The following is a 17487-nucleotide window of genomic DNA, read 5'->3' as shown; positions in this document are numbered from 1 at the left end:
ATGACTGTTGGGCTCTACCCACATGAATCTGGCACATTTGGCCACCAAAGTGTTATCTATATTGTACATTGAATGAGCCACGATGATGATTTTGTCTTTGTCATTTGGTAAATTGGATGGAGATTTGCTTCAGCTGCGTTTTTTGGTTAATGAAACATTTAACCCAAGATTCATTTGAGTGCAAAGGTCGCTGGATCGCTCTCTGCTGGTCGCTGCCGGTGGAGTGAGCACTAATAAAGTTGAGCATCTCTTATGCTCACACTTGCACGCACGCACACAGGCAGGCACTCGAAAAGGTTAAGCATGACTGATTAGATTAGGAATTATAGGCTAATTAATGTGTATCTTGGGAGACATGTACAGCATGCTTATTAAAAGACACAGCTGCAGCTGAGCAGAGGAACATGACAAAAATGTAAGTGATTTCAATTCCCTGTGTTAAATTATTTCAAACAGCAAACTATGGCTTTATCCCATCCTATCTTATTCCACTTGGTGAAATAAGAGACACTGAAGATGAAACCTCTGCTTGTGTACCATACAGCCATAAATTATTTAAGGTTGGGACCTGCTGTTGCAAATTACCTTTGCAAAACTCTTGACTAAAAGTCGATTTTAGTCAAAGGGAAAATTTGTATAGTTCATAATATAGTTGAAATGCCACAGTTTCCAGCTGCAGAGCCTAAATTCAGTTCAAATCAGCCCATTCAAATCAATGTAAGAGGGAAAATTGCCAATGAAATAAGTATCATTAAAGTCAATTGTGGCGAGACAAGTGCCGCTATAGTAGGCCACTTCACACAATGGGTAGAGTCTGTGTATTGCACTGTTCTGTTCGGCTCGTGGCTTAATAGAATGAAATAACAAGCCACTCTATGCAAAGTCCTAAATGTTAGTGTTTATGCGTATGACAACTTTGTTTGGGGTTTTGTTTTGGATGGACAACACCAAATTTCTGATGTGACCTCCGCTAGACTCTCTGGAGGCTATCGACCAGTTAGTTCCATTTGTTTTCCAGGCATTTCAGACGTTGTCCATTTCTATCACATTACTTTGACAGAAATTGAATTTCCTCTGATGCATTTTTATGTATCCTAAGTGCTGTTCTGTTCTCCCTGGGAGTATAGCGTTTCCAGTGGTATGATGATGCAAAAACACTTTAACCGAAAAAAAAAAAGGGAAACATATTTTATTTGAATGTATGCACTGAAAGGAAAGCACAATTTGAAATTCTTACAAGAGATCACGAGGACACACAGAGGACAAACTATATCAGTGTTCCGATGCCATGCTGGGCTCTCTGTCTTGTTAGCCTCCTAAAGATTGCCATCTTTCGAACAGTAATGGCAGCACACGGTGGGAACATGCACCTATTCCCATCAAGGAGGCACAAACAAATGGCATGAGTGTGCAGTTTTTCCAAGCTCTTATTTCTTTCTGTCTTTTACAGTTCAGGAGTTTTACAGGGAACGACATCGACAGAAATTTTCTATTTTGTGGATAAAGTGGCTGGTTGCTGGTTCAATTTCAGCAATTTGCCACAGAGTTGTAGAGAGTGGCAAATCTAGCCCATCTCGTTAAACACACCATGGGTCCCATATGGGATATTGACAGGGACCTCCGCTCTGCCCAGCTCAGAGAAGGTCTTGGCATCCAGAACAAGCAGGAAAGTACTTTTCTCCTGGAAACAGATACGGAGGAGGAAGATTATGTTATTGGAAGGGGGAAAAAAAGGTCACAGATCTCCCTTCTTGCTATAATGATACTGAGAGTATAACAAAGTCTGTTTGTTATTATGTATATTTTTTCCTCTATAAATTTCCTTGTATACACCCAATTTCTGTTTATATTCTTCATTAGTTTTTTATATGTGTGTGTTTTCTTTTCAAATTCAGTTTAGATCCAGTTAGTTTCCACAATGGGTTTTTCAATTTAGCTTTTATTGTTTAAAAGTGTTTAGTGTAGTATTGCCACAGGCAAGATTAAAGAAACTCAGAGTAAGCATAAGAAACACTCTGTGAATGTAAATGACTCACAGTCATATAGACGTCACCGTGTGGACTCAGGTAGCACATTTTGGTATTATTTTGACTACTTTTGGCCCTTCTGGATAAGTTTATGGCACAGTCAAATGTTGTGTGGGCCACGTGTTTCTTAAAATATTATAAAGCACATGGCATCTAGCCACACACTCACCCTGGTTGGATCAGTCAGGCTAGCCTAGAAGAAAATACAAATGGCCATATCCGGGCCACATACATTTTCACAGTTGTCTGCTCATTTTTATTGTGTTGACAAACTAATTTGAGCCTTTTTTGTCTGTAACAGTGACGCACAAATACCATAAAAGGTGAATATCTCTCTCAGATAAATGTTTTCAATTACTTCTCTGGGCGTGATGATGACAGACAAGACAACTCCATCATCTTCCTCAGTAGCTTTAGGCGAAGCAACAAAGACAGGCTCAGACGGGTACAAGCCGGGATAACGCCACGCCTAGACAGGGGAAGATCACATAAACATACCCCTTACTCTCAACTTTTTCATGTTAGAAAACCAACTCACACAACCTACTGCTGCCCTCGCTATGATAAAGAAACAGAAGTAGAAATAGCTTTGATGTGGTAATACCCGGCTCAGTTAACAATGAGGTTTCTCTAAGTGTACCCTTTGACTGATAGAAAACCTTAAGCTCCTTGGTGTGGACATCCATCTTGAGCAGGGAGTCACTGAAAACGTGTCCAAAGCCACAGGAGTAGAAGTAGCGGTAAGGCCTGCCATTGAACTGGTCATAATTGATCTGAGGGAACTCAAGGCCACCGAACTGCAGCAGCTCATCATTGTGAAGCTCCTCGTGGGTCATGTAAACCTGCAGGATGAGGGTTTTGCTCAAATCAGTACAAGACTTTAGCCAAAAATTGAGACATAGTGACAGACATGATTTCCTTAGTCCTGCAAATCAGTACAGCATTGTTCTCTCTGACAGGGAAATGAATGGATTCCTGCAAAAGGGCCAGAACATCCATTAGTGAACAATAAATGAATTTCTCTTCATTTTACTTTAGAAATAAATGTAACTTCACGTGCAACGAGCAAGCAATATTTTGCTCAGTTTTCTTTTATCTTTTTTTTCTGTGACTCTGGTCACATGAGCACTTTAACAGATGTTTTTCAGTTGCTGCATGCACTCTCGCAACAACAACGGAGGACAGTGTCACACAGGTAGTCATGACAACTAAAAGATCACATTTTTCTTTCAGCTTTATTCTGCTGTAAGAAAGCGTTGGAGAGCGAGTATGTGTGAGGATACATAAGCCGTTAAACTCTAATTATTCACTTGAGTAGTGGACACATCATTTTTATCTGCTGTAACTCATGAAATTACTCTCTTGCAGAAAGTAACTTTCATCACGCCGCATAATTGATGAGAATGTGTGGGAGTAAATTGGTTGTATTCATCATGATTATAGGCCTCCGTCTTCACCTGTTCCCAGTACAACCAGTGATGTACTGTTAAAAATATTACTACTATAGGCAGGAAATGCATGCTATTGGCTCCTACCTCTCCAGGTTTTGTCATCCTCGCCGTGGCTTTGCAGTTATGCAAAGTGATAAGATTTTCATCAGCAGGAGTTTGTTCATCCACGGTCAGAGGCAGGACATATCTTCTTGGAAGGTTTCTGCACAATGAGTTATAAAACTGCCAAAAGAAATCAAAGGGATGTGGAAAAAAAACCTCCCAACTATCTGTGTTTGAATAAAAGGTGCGACGCAACCTCGGGAGCAATCACAGCCAAACAGATACAAAGTACTGTCACAAAACCATGTTCCTATGTTTTGATGAAAGTAATACACTCCACCACATTTGAAATCACAGATATTTCCAAAGTCTATTTCTTTGGAAACTGACAAATAAGAAGAAGAGGAAGAAAAAAAATAAGAAAACATCAGAGGCAATTGAACAGTCTATGCCCAAGAAACAGACAAATCCTCCACAAATCCTCGCTGATTCATATTTTAGGTTTCAGGGTGGATGGGGGTAATGTTATGAATGCAAAACAAAATACTAGCTGAACAATGATGGATACAAAAACACCATTATGTGGAAGTCACTCGTGTTGTTGTTTTGGTAAAAGCCAGCATTTCAATCTGAGCTGTTCACTGATAACAAACTAACAAACACAAGGCATTTACCTCGTCTATTTCCTCTCCTGAATTTCTTCGGAGGTTCTCCAGCGTGAACTCCCCAATGAGCTCGCCATCGTCCCCACAGCACATGTCCATAACCAAGAACCCACTGTCCTCAAAAGCGTTGATTTGATGGAGCGTAAACATGGGTCCTGTATAGTACTTCACTTCACTCTTCTGTCAGACCAGAAACATCAACCAGTGAGGACTCAGATTCGTACAATATCAAGAAAATAAGACAAAGTTAAAAAAAAAAAAAGACAAACGAGGTGATGTGCTGTTTTTTCACAATTGAAGACAAGCTCCCTGCTTGGCACGAATGTTATTGAGTTGCACCTTATCATTTTGAAAGTTTGTTATTATATGCTTAATGGGTATGCTGTGTAATGAGATGAAAAAATTGAGAGCAACAACACACGAGGAAAGGCTACACCATCAGAGTGTAGTTTCATCAAAATAAATATGAAAAAAATGTAATAGTGCATGAAGAGATCAGCTTAAAGCTTTCCTTTTTTTTTCCTGTTCCGACTCCTCGGCAGCTGGTTGTGATTGTGTGTTTCCTGTTTTACCCTAGATTGTATACAGTAAATATGCGTTATAATATATCTCACCTTTCCGGTGTGTCTGTTGACCAGATGGAAGATTGTTGCATGCTGAGGCTCCCAGGTCATGACTTTGCTAAAGCTCTTCCCCTGTATTTTGTACAGCATGAACTTCAGCAGGTCTATCTTGATTGGCTGCTCGACAAACACAATATAGTTCTCCGACATGACTAGAGAGGGAGGCACACACAGTAAGAAGTGGCTGCATTAAAAGACACATAAAAGATTTAGCTTGGTGTCGTGTGCATGGTTTAACAATGAATTCCACTGCTGTTGCAGGTGTAGTGTAACTAATCAGTGCTGTTTTGGGGAAACTAAGACTAAAACTCTCACATTATTTACAGACTGGTGACAAAATACAGAAAAAACTAGGAAAAATCATATTGGTAACATGAATGCTCCTTGGCATGGGTTCTACCACTGCTGTGGTGCTCTACTGGAGTGACAGGATACAATTCTTTTAAAAGCACCACCACCGCAACCATTTTGTCAAAAATCATTGACAAAATAGCATTCACATCATTTTAATATGTTCCTTGAAGAGGCTATTGCCATATAGATGGAAGTGTTTATTCACAGGATAAAGGTAAAGAGCCCTAAAAACAACTTGTTTTAGATTGGAAGCTACCTTAGAAGACAAGTGGACCCACACCATGCTGGGAAACACCCCCACGGTATAACAGAGCCACCAGATTTCTACCAATAGGTGTTAAAGGGTCCTGTTTTCCCTTTAGTTCATCAACCATCAGTATGTACCTGCACGTAACCGGAACATTAGGTCCAAGTCTAGCACCAAGACATTTGCTTTTGCACATAAACACTAAACATAAGCATCCAGCAACTCTACCAAGAGATGTGGTGCGCAACCTGGATTGCTGAACAAGGTTCCCACACTTGTGGGACTTCTTGGTGTCTGAAAGTCTGCCAGCACATGGGTGGGCTGCCAGTAATATAGACATAGATATAATCAGGGAACTGAAGCAATGTAAAAGCCAAGTGGGGCAACACTGGGTAAGAGCAACCAAAGAATGAGGCTTTCATTAGCTAGTGTCAGCTTAAGTTTAATTATCAGTAGCTTATTTATGAACTGTTTGCTTCAGCTGATTGTTAACATCTAATCATGGTCTGTGTAGTCATATTAACCCAACTCGTTTTCACACAGTCATTAGCCTGCTAAACCTTCCTCCACAACAATAACCTTCACATTGCATGCAAAGCTTTTTATGATATTGGCGTTACTCACACGCAGTGTTTGTTTATGAGAGGAATTTGTTCTCCCCGCAGATCCTACCCCTCATCACAATTTTCACCAAATATGGTTTTCCATAAATGGTCAACAGTATTCTTATAGATCTTTTACAGATATCTACACTCACAGCCCCATAGTTAGGTTGGCCTGTTCAACTGCTTGTTAACTTATCAGCCAATCACAAGGCAGCAAAACATTCAGTAGTTCAAATCAGAATTAGGAAGAAAGGTGATTTAAGTGACTTTGAATGTGACATGGTCATTGACGGGCTGGCCTGTTTTTATCAGAAACTTCTCATCTTCTGGGACTTTCCCACACAAGCATCCAAATAGTGGCGATTTTCTGGGGAAAATGTCAGAGGTCAGAGGAGACTGCTTCCAACTCATAAGAAAGCACCAGTAACTAAGATAACCACTTATAAGCAAAGCTTCTGTCAGCTAAGAACATCATGACGAGGCTACAATTTGCACAGGGTTACCAAAATTGGACAAAAGTCTCAACTTCTGCTGCAACATTTGGACCGTAGGGTCAGAGTTGAGTACAACAGCATGACAGCATAGGTCCAGCTTGTCTGCAAGAATGATTCAGGCTGATGTCAGTGCTGTGGAATATTTTCATCACACATATTGGGGCCCTTAGTACCAACTGAGCATCGTTTAAACACCACAGCCTGTCTGACATATTATTGCGGACCAAATGTACCCATCTTCTGATGGGTGCTTTCACAAATTTCTGTCATCTCTCAACCTGGTTTCTTCAATATCGTAATGAGTTCACTGTCCTCAAATGAAACCCACAGTCACCAGATGTCAATCCAGTAGAGCCCCTTTAGGATGTGGAGGAATGGGAGATTCACATCATGGATGCGCAGCTGACAAATCTGCAGCAACTCTATGATGCTGCCATGTCAATATGTAGCCTCTAAGTAAACCTCTAAGTAATGTCTCCAGTATGGAGGCATGGGGCACATGACACAGGAGGTCTAGTTTTCCACTCCAACTTTATTCACCTCCAGACATTAACTCAGCATATTGCATCCAAACACAACAGAACCCCACCTCCAGGCTTGGGTCTGAGTGGAGCCTTCTAGTGGGTCGCCACACCAGCACCTTGTTGACTCTATGCAATGAAGAATTAAGACGGTTCTGGAGGCAAAGAGGGTCCAGCCTGGCGCTAGTTAGTTGTAAGTAAGACACCGGTGAGTGTGTAGACAAGCAGAAGCTGAATAACATTTGGACAACAAACAATGAAACATTAACATGCAAATTATAGCTGTCTTGTTAGCAGTCCTGTCAGATTTAAGCTGTGGAAAGAACTACAGTAAATACTTTGCTGAAAAAAGTGTGAAACTTGGAGGTAGAATTAAAAAGAGGAGAGATACAGAGAGTTGAAAGGAAAGACAAAGGAACTGTGAATGACAAAAAGGAGGGCGAGACTGGAATTAAAATCAGTGATTAATAAGAGCATTAAAAAGTTTCACTGAAGTAGATTCACCCAGCCAGTGCTGGAAAAAAAACAAAAACTCTCCCAGAATTCATTAATTTCACTTCAGTTTACATCCAGCATGCAGACAACTTTAAAAAGCGAGGAGTGGGGAACTCTTTATTATGCTGTAGTGTGTTTCTCACCAAAGCTGTGGAAATAGGAAGGCTTCCTGGGATCAGCTGCAGGGATGGAGCAGATCACTTTGGCTCCACTCAGGTCGGCTGAGTCCTCCATTGCTGCCTTCTCCTCAGGAGGAGGCACACGGATGATGTTGTAGAAAAATCCTAAAGAATGTCCAAAATCACCTTGTGTTATTAGGCTGACTTTATTTCAAAGCGTAAACCCACAAAGATACACAGAGACAAACCTGAGGACAGAACTTTAAAGATCTTGAGGTTTATCTTTAGCCGGCATACAGACAATTTACAAGCAAGGACCACTCCAAACACCACCCCTATTTCATCTATCATCTTCATCATCAAAAAACCAGCAACAAAAAATATTGATAGTAAAGATGACAGATGAACTGGAGTCAACAAGCCTGAAGTCCTCTTTGAGGATCAGTGGCAGTTCCCGGGAATGGCAGATTCATAGAGTGCAAGAGTATAACTGGCAGGCTTTGGAAGACCAGCGACCCTTGATTAAGTGATCTGGATTGGGAAGCAGATGTGGTTGTTCCAATCAGCAAAGAAATACTAAAATACTAATTCCAGCGAAAGTGATGACTTGACAAAAATGGACAAATTGGGCAGGCAGAACTGTGGGTCAGTACGAAGCCTGAAAGGTGAAGCGCACTGAGATTTAGAAAACTGAAGAGACTTGTGAGCAATTAGTGCAGTAACGTTAACAAACCACTGCCTTTACTTAATATTATGACAGTGTAACTCTCCTTAACTGAGAAAGTAAGCACAGTGGTGAAGGTCTGTTGCACAGAGACGGTGGCCTGGATCGAATGGATTGACACGCATGTGCCAGGTGGTTGTGCGGATATTCTGAACTGAGTGTGATGAAGATGAAGAGGACATCAAAAGTTAATTGGAGACAGTGAGCGCTTGAAAGAGGCTTTTGACGCTGAGGTAATGATGCAGATAATGATGATGCAGCTCAGATAAACTTTACAGTACTCATTTTAACTAACAAGAGCAGACCGGCATGGAAAAAGAAGAAACATGTCGAAAACCGGAAAAAGCAGGCTGAAAATGGAAATGAGAAGATGTTCTAAATGTAGTGTGGTTAGACAAAGCATAAAGGTGGGAACTGCTTTGACCTGTCATCATTATATTAAATACAGTTGTCAGAATGAGTGAGAATGGATTTCTTGCCATCCATGCCCTCATAGGAGGACTGCATTACTATTGAGTAGATTGCATAAAGTCGAGCTGAGGCTGATTTTGACTGAAGGTAAAAGGCTGTTTAGCATAGAACCACCTTCTGCCATAACACCCAGCAAAACCAGCAAAAGTAGCAGCTTCTGTGTGGAGTCGAATGTTGCTGTTTGTGGGACAGTTGATCCCAAAAAGAAAATGCTATTTAATGCTGACATGGGGGGATTGCCAGAGTCACACAAGCTGTCAAGGTTGATTGTAACAAGAAGCAAGGGTGGGGGATGATGTAAGTGAAAGCAAGTGAAAAATGAATGAGTGGCCCCGAGGAACTATGCACGTGTTGAAATCAAAGGGACTCCCTAAAGGGCAGCGGTTGATGTTTGCTGCAGGAAAGGGTAAGAAGAAAATATTTGGAGGAGGCGACTGAAGCGATTGAGTACTTTGATGGCAGGAACCCTGAAACCAGATGGTGCAGTATTGCTTTGGAGAACTCAGAAGATGAAAGTTGGAGAGAAAATGGACCAGATATGGCATTTTATGGTTGTCAATAGGGCTTTACAAGGCTTTGTAAGGTTGTCACCAGAGATTATCCTATTAATACCTGGTATATAACACCCACAGGGAGCTTACAAACAGGAGATTATTGTGGGACCACTGTTGGAAGCAAATAAACGTGTGCGTGTGTGTGTGGCAAGTGGGAGGATATAGATGCATTACAGGAATGTGGCTTTTGGGGTGTGAACATCATATAAATTCCAATCATAGCTCAACATAGTAAACTACTGAGAAGGAAAGAGCAAAAACAGGTTACCACTTCTGCTGTATGAGTTGCCCATGTTGTACGTGGAACCATCGCGGTCATAGTGTGGATGGGCTGAAGCTGAGTTGACAGCGATATACTGACTCCAGTCCACCTTATAAATAAAATAGCATACACACCATTGTGGTCATTGACCTCGCTAAAGAAAAGCTGGAAGATGAAGTCAAAAGACACATTTCTCACTGACTCACTTTTTCTTTTGTCTCCAGGCTTTGTGGATTTACTCTCCTCATGTAGTTGGTTTCTGTACTCACGTAATAGTCCCCCTTGTACTTGACGAAGTTCACATTGGCATTATCTGTTGGCTCTGGGAGACAAAACATATCAAATGCAGCTCTTTAGCAGAGCACTTTATGCCATCCTTTTGATCCCCATTCCCTTACAGCATACACACGACGAGATCCAAACTCGCAAATATTGACTTGTGTTCTTTTTACCTCAATAAAAAACACAATGTAATGTCCCAGCTTTCATTTGTCTGCAAAAGCCTTTTGCTGTGGAGTCAAGAACCTGGGCGCTGAAGAAAGAATATCCATATATACTTTTCTTCTCACATATTTTTTTGTTTGATTTTTACTTTGTGCTGGTAACCTGATATAGTAAACGGTGTAACACTGTATTTGGCAGCGCTAGTGCTACAACACTGCAGAAGCAGAGTACACACGGGAAAATGCAATATGTAAAGAAGACGCACGTACTCGGAGTCTGAAAGCGTGACAAGAAGCGTGCAAAGATGTTCTTGCAGGGATCAGGCATGGCTAATGTCCCAAACTCTGAAACCACGATGCGGTTCTTCTCTGAGTTTTCGACAAATGAGTCACTCCTAAGGAAGCGGCTGCTGTAAGTGACATTGCCCTCACGGATGTGGAACCTGTGCATCATGGCCATGCCATCAAACCAGTGGGTGTATCTGAGAGCGAAAAAGAGAATTCATTTCCCGGCAGGATATTCATGTAAGACAAAGTAGAGGGAATGTTGTGAGAACTATGAGACAGAAGAGAGTGGAAAAAAAGGATTATTTGATGAATCGGTGTCTTATTCAACAAACACTGAGGGAAAACTATCTTTTCTATCTACAGTACAGGGATGTGTTTACAATCTACCATGTTTTTTTTTTTTCATAGTGTTCCTCAAATACCTGTCTGTTCCAAATTCAAATTTCCCAGGACCATTTCTCAGAAAGCTCCCATTGATCCAAGGTGGAATTGTTCCCTTTATGGTTGTAAGGATGGGGTCGGGGGTTTCCTCTGCAGAACGGACCAGAGGCGCCAAGCACTCGAGTCCACTGGCCTGTGGACATCTCTGCCTACTGGATACTGAGGGAGGAGAGAAGAAGCGCTGAAAGGCTGGTAAAGCACATTATAGTATACACTGTGTTCTATATTACTGGTCGTATGCACATAGGTGGGTAACATGTTGCTGCAGACTTGCATTTCTTAAACGACGCTGAAGGAGAAAGTGAGGTTAGATCCTTTCCATAAACCATGTGATGACATTAACTGGGGGCCTTGGATGTGACTAATTAGCAAACCTTTATTTATTGTGAGATAATTGTGTAAACAACTCCATCTTGTATGTCCTTTGTTGGCTCTTCCGATGTTTGGTTATCCTCAATTCAAACATTTAAACTCTGCATTTGAAGGGAAGTGGTTTTGTGAAACATTCATTATCTCTGATAGGAGACGGTTTGTGCTTTAACAGCTCCTGCTAGTATGAAAACACGGCTCTCCGGGGTCATGCACTACAAATGACACCTGCACTGCCTGTCTTATCTGTTATTCAATAACCCATTCCTGTTCGCTACCTCATATCTCTCCTCATAATGGGAACTGTAAAATATATATGAGAGTGACGTGATTAGCAAAAGCAAAACACTCAGGGTTCAGCGCGGGGCGCCATGCTGAGCTTAGCGTACGATATCGCAGTTTTCCTGACCACGTTATTGCGACAAATCAGCAGAGCGAGAATTTCGCTCATTGCTGTCACACGAATACAACAGGCAATAAAAATGGGAATGTGTGATGGGAGATATAACCACAGTAGGCTTTAACAATCTCTTACTATGTTGATTTGGGTGGGTTTCGAATGTGATTACAGCAGCATTGCAAATGACGCCTAAATGTGTGTCTGTCATTTTTAGGAGGCTATTTTCTGAGCTTCCTACTGCTACATTCAAAATTAAGTTTCTTGAAAACAAAACAGCAGCACTGTTGTTGATAATAGCTTCAGGTATTACTTTTTTTTTTTTTAAATATATATTTCTTTTTCTTTCTTTTCTTTTTTTTGGGGATAAGTGCAACAGTAGTTTATTTGCAACAGCTATTTCTTTAATGAATTGTTTCCCTTCTAGCACCAACAGTACAGTCAGGATACAAATGAATGACCTCGTTAGAATTTGCTGCTATAATCCTGCACATCTTTTTAATTTATGTTCTTTTCTCTTTTTTTTGTCACTGTGTAGGGGCCTGTCAGCCGCTCTTTGAGTTAACAGCTGAGAATGACTAAAAGCTGTTAATGAGACATTGTGCATATTCGTTTACCAGCTCTGCTTCAGCAGTCCTTGGAGCAGGAACAATACAAAATGCCAGCACGTCTTTTTGTAACTTGCAGCTCTGATTTCGAAATGCAACATTATGACTAGCAGGCCTAACTGCATTAACTGAATGCGCACCTATGTTTTGTGTGGAACTGTATGGAAAGGCTTTTTTTTAACATTTGATGCTATCAAACCGCCTCTCTTTCGTAAAAGGCGGAGGCAACAAAGTCTAATAGCGCCACATATCTCGACACATTTGTTTTTTTTATTGCACTTGAGATTTTGATTTACTTCTGTTCTTAGTCACGGGTAACAAAAAGCAGCCTCTTGTAAGGGCTTCGAGGTTTTAGTGTTTATGTAGAAAACAGGCTGGAGTGAGCTCAATTCACCAGCTACTAAACGCAGAGCTATTATATATTTTATAATGCAATAAAATATATCAGGAAAAGAACGGGTTCAGTCCCATTTCATTCTTCTTACGCATATGTGCACATCTTCTGGCTACATTATCGGAAAGAGGTTTCTACTCACAGCTGCGTGTTTGGGGCTCCGCGGTCTTGGACATGGCTTGTTGGTCTGTGTTTGAGCAGAGAAATACACAGGGTTTATGCAGTGCGGGAGAAAAACCTTCAACCTTTGGACCCTTGTTAAGTAACTGACAGTGTTGGGGAGTAACGGAATACATGTACCGCCGTTACGTATTTAAAATACAAAATATGAGTAACTGTATTCCGTTACAGTTACCGTTTAAAAAGGTGGTATTTAGAATACAGTTACTTTGTTGAAATAAATGGATTACACGGCGGTACTTCCCTGTTTCATATTGTGGCGGGTCAGGACTGTTTGGGTTTTGTTTGACAGCTACGTTCTGTTGTTCCAGGCGGCAGCGTTACGGTTGCCATGGTTACAGGGTGCCGCTCTCTCTCTGCGTGTTTCCTGGGTGAGAGAGCGCCTGTTGTTGTTGTGCTAAGCTAACAGGCAGAATGCTACAGGTATAGCGCTAAAGAATGTAGCATCATAGGCAGTGTAGTCCGTGCTGCAGGGAGAATGGACTGCCATACACGTTATGTGTCTGTGAGCGAGGGAGGGAGAAAAAGGAAAAGTACGAGCTGTCATCGAGCAAAAACGGGAGCTGGAAGCATGTAAATATAATAATAACCACTGCAGCCAAGAAGAGTGTCTGACGAGCCCAGTTGTAAGTAAGCTATTAAGACTCGACTGTACACCGTGTTCGTGTTTTTCTCCAAAAACAATAAGTTCCGTTGGAGCAGCCTTTCAACGCCTCTCTCTGTCTCTCGCTAGCAAAGTTGACCCAGACAACAAAGTAAAGCTAGTTTTCGGCTACGAGCCCAACACAGAACCCGACGTGTTAGCCAGAGGTCCCTTTACTACGGTTCGGAGCCGCGGACCTTCAGTAACAGTAATAAATCACAGCAATAGTACATTCATGTAGTTGTAAACAGCATGATAATATATTAAGTAATCCAAAGTATTCAGAATACGTTACTTTCATTGAGTAACGTAACGGAATACGTTACAGAATACATTTTGGGGCATGTATTCTGTATTCTGTAATGGAATACATTTTAAAAGTAACCTTCCCAACACTGGTAACTGAATCCACGCACTAAACAATACAATACTAGCAGAATACAAGTCTAGTAAATCATTAACAAGTGGAGCAGGAAAAAAGCAAAACATGGTCACCTTCATAATATTTTAGCCTTGATATCTTAAGTTTAGCAAACAGACAAAAAACATTTTCACTATTTACCTACATACAATCAAATGAATGAAATGAAATGAGCTGCTCTGGGTGTGAAATCAGTCAAAAAGGATAAGCTCATGAACTGAAAAAGCCGCGTAACGTTATGATCCTGTTTTCTACTGTAAATGTCTGTGCCACTGCCCATAGTGAGAGCATGTTTACTGCTTTCATCTGCTCCTGTTCTGCTCTGCATAGCTTCACATAATGTGTGTTTTCCAATGAGGTCAAGGTCCCTGTGTATTTGTACTAAAATCAAATTATATAAAATGTCTGTAATCACTGTAAATGTTATTATACGTAGCAGTAGGTTACACTGCTTGTTATCTCTTTCATGTGGACTGATGAAACTAGAGATTGCAATACACTGGTGCTGACTGCAAAAGTATGTGTATAAACAAAGGTGATGAGGAATATTTTTAGTGTAATTCCAGTGGTAGCTGCATGTACGATGTTCCACTCTTGCTCTAAAAAGACTCAGTGGCACAAAAAATTAATTACTCCGAACTAACGTGCAGATACGAGTGCAAAAGATGTTTTGGGAGATGTTTTATGCAGGAATATGCAGCATGTTTAAAATGCCATGTTTGATAGAGGCTATGATCTATTGCAGCAGTGAGTGTAAACTGTAGTGACATAAACATACTGGACACAAATGCAAAATTAGGTGAAGAACATATGAACGCTATAAACAGATCTTAATAGACGGCACCAATTCCCACTACTCCTCTTCATTCTAACACTGAAAATGAGAGAACAGGCAAGTATGTGCAAGACCTGTAAGACCAGTTGGGTCATGATGTGCTCACGAGAATTAATGAAATTAGTATTCCCCGTCCTGGGAGTATTAAAGCACAGTTAGCAATGAATTTTAAACCCGCAGTAAACAAAGACACAGAAATAAAATAAACATGCAACAATCAACCCAAACGAGAAAGCAGGGAAGGGCTTCTGGTAACATCAGCATCAAAGATAAAAGCAAATCAGCAGCAGACAGCCGACAGATTTACTTGAGCCCTCTGGCTCAAAGCACTCTGCCTATGGCAACTAAGGCAGCCACTGGAAAGTACAGCTGTGTATTTTTTTAAAGGCAGGAAGCTAAACATTTGGGACATTAGTGGGTTCAGACTGGGCTGAACTATTGCTACAAACCAAAAGACACACTCATACAGGCATACCACATACCAGTAACAGAGGTATGCAAGAGAAAATTAGTTCAAAAACCACACAGCTGGCTGCAGCCAAAAGCACACAATAATATTTATACATTACTGAAAAATGTCTCTTGTTTGTGCTACTTGACAACGGCAATGGCCAGTGCAGTGTTTACTGCCCCAGTGTGACACAAACCAACCATAAACCTCGCACTCGGTGTCATTCGGAGTTCAGCTGCACTTCTGATGGGGGGAAGCGGTCTGAACTGTATCTGTTACAAACCCCCAGGAGTGGGGTGAGGAAAGGGGGGATGGGTGGGGTTCCAGTAAATGAGGTGTTGTGCTTTCCTCAGCCATAAAAGCAGTGAGCCTCGTCTCGGCACATGACAGGCTACCTTCTACTTTGTATAAACAGGCGTTAGTGGTAGGGAGTATATTTGGGTGATCAGAGGTTTTGGGCTAAATAAAAAGGCGGGTAAGAGTTCAGGTCAGGTGTATGTGCTTTCCTACAGAAACTACATTATTATTCATGCGCATTTTTTAACAATCCCCCCCCCCCCACCCCCTTTCCTGTTCTGTACAGCTGTATCACTTCAACATCCACCTCACTTCATTATCTTGCCACTATCAAATTAATGAATACAAGAGGTTTAATCAGAAACTGGAAGGGGAAAGGAGGCATCTGCTTTGGACACTGGCTTGTAATAAGTATAACAATGTTTTTTTTTAATTAGAAGAGTGGTTTTAATTAGATTTCAAATAATTATATATATAAATACATATGATAGCTGTAGAGGAGTTCTCGCACACACACACACTAAGGTGCACTTACACTCGCGCCAACACACTCAGACATGCACGCAAACACAAGCACACATAAGCTGGGGACGTCTAAGCTTGTTTGCTGTAGTTGCCTTTCAAGTGTTTTTTATTTCTTCCCATGGAGAATTTGCTTCTCTTGTAAACTCTAAATGAGCAGCTGTAACCCAACATTTAAGCAAAATTGTTTCTGTAGGTTCAAGTGTTGTTACGAGTGGAGAACAAATATGTCTTACTATCACTGTCAGTCTCCGAGTCTTGTCTGACCTCTTTTTCAGACCCACTTCACAGAAGTTGATTTTCTGAATGACTCACATTACAAATGCATACATAATCAAGTACAGCATGATTTTCTGTTATTCTTCTTTCTTTCTTTCTTTCCTTTTTTTTTTTTAATAAATGACTATAGATCAGTTTGGTGTCTAAGCAGATAAATTGTCCCATCTAGTGGTGAACCAGGAAACTAAATGATTCACGAGCAAGAAGTCCAGTCTGCCATCTGAAGTAGTGTGACATTGATTTTGATTACAGCACAGTGTTTGCTTCAGGAAGTCTCAAATGTAAGACAGGACTCCTGTAGCCTAAATAATTTCTGAATCTATTTCAGGTTCTCTTATCAGAAGCATATGAACGCTGACATCTTTTCTATTTTCTATTTCGATTCTATTTCTCAACACTTTTTTTTGCTGCAAACTGGCAGCAACCGCCAAACTTTTTATTGTGCCACATAACAGTATGTAAAACCTACCTAGACAGATTTAGTGTGTCTGCCTGCTGAGTCACCCCAGACTCTTTCATATCTCAGAAGTTGTGTCTGTGTCCTCCAAGTCTCATAATTTATTCAGGTTCTATCCATTCATTCAAGTCATCGTAACGAGGTGGGTCAGTGTTTTCATCAGTACATTTAACTTCACAACAGCTGATATACAGCATAGCTATAGCAAGACTGTTCAAACCTGAAAGATGCTGAGCTGACATATATGCTCATACATATGGCCAATGTGTTCTGACGCTGCAGAATTTGCATTAGAGCTGTTTGTGGTGTAAGAAAAGAGTGTAACGCAGCCATCAATATTTTCTGCATCAATGACAACATCTGTTTCTCATAACTTTGTTGTCCTTTACCTTACTCATGCTTCTTAATTTGATTTTTTTTTTTTTGCATGTGTGTGTCTGTGTTTCATTTCTGAGAAAACAAGCTAGTGCCAGATGTCGGCTTCCCATGGTGTTATGCAAGCATTTAATTCCAGCTTTCAGGGAAAAGGTTTTAATCACAGAAAGTGTAAAGGTGACTTTCAATGCAGAATCATAATGCTACAGAGGTGAATGTACCTTCAGTATTTACAAACCTAAACGCACTTTCCTTTTATGAATGAGAAAACTCTTGGCACTCTTGTGCATACATGGTTTCTGTACATTGTACCCGCTGTAATTCTACAGGAAGGCCATGGGAAATGTTCTTGAAAACACACCTGTGTGATCCGTCAGCCACGCAGACAAACACTGACCCTCTTTGCCATTGGTCCATCTTCATCCCGGAGAGG

At 40.9% G+C, this 17487-nt stretch overlaps 1 protein-coding gene across 1 annotated transcript; it reads right to left on the bottom strand.

The window, feature by feature from the left end:
- Positions 1 to 1173: 1173 nt before the first annotated feature.
- On the bottom strand, positions 1174 to 17455 carry bco2l (beta-carotene 15, 15-dioxygenase 2, like). Its single transcript, XM_006784061.2, has 13 exons — positions 17416 to 17455; positions 12737 to 12781; positions 10808 to 10985; positions 10368 to 10579; positions 9861 to 9976; positions 9661 to 9763; positions 7668 to 7808; positions 4800 to 4960; positions 4195 to 4365; positions 3563 to 3700; positions 2687 to 2869; positions 2386 to 2496; positions 1174 to 1681 (listed from the first exon to the last, which is right to left on the bottom strand). Exons 2-13 carry the CDS (start codon positions 12768 to 12770, stop codon positions 1565 to 1567), a joined length of 1665 nt encoding a protein of 554 aa, XP_006784124.1. The 5' UTR covers positions 12771 to 12781; positions 17416 to 17455; the 3' UTR covers positions 1174 to 1564.
- Positions 17456 to 17487: the final 32 nt, after the last annotated feature.

Source organism: Neolamprologus brichardi, chromosome 12, assembly GCF_056152115.1.
Source record: "Neolamprologus brichardi isolate AB-2024 chromosome 12, ASM5615211v1, whole genome shotgun sequence".
In the NCBI taxonomy this organism is placed as follows: domain Eukaryota; kingdom Metazoa; phylum Chordata; class Actinopteri; order Cichliformes; family Cichlidae; genus Neolamprologus; species Neolamprologus brichardi.
The sequence above is the reverse complement of the archived record's forward strand: the minus strand, read 5'-3'. Positions and strand labels throughout refer to the sequence as shown.

What these genes read in the sequence shown, in the direction of transcription:
- bco2l (XM_006784061.2), bottom strand. Translation starts at nt 12,770, where the DNA reads ATGTCCAAGACCGCGGAGCCCCAAACACGCAGCT. An exon ending in TTTGAATTTGGAACAGACAG is followed by an intron (nt 10,580 to 10,807) that starts GTATTTGAGGAA and finishes TTTCGCTCTCAG; the next exon opens with ATACACCCACTGGTTTGATG. An exon ending in TCAACAGACACACCGGAAAG is followed by an intron (nt 4,366 to 4,799) that starts GTGAGATATATT and finishes CTGGTCTGACAG; the next exon opens with AAGAGTGAAGTGAAGTACTA.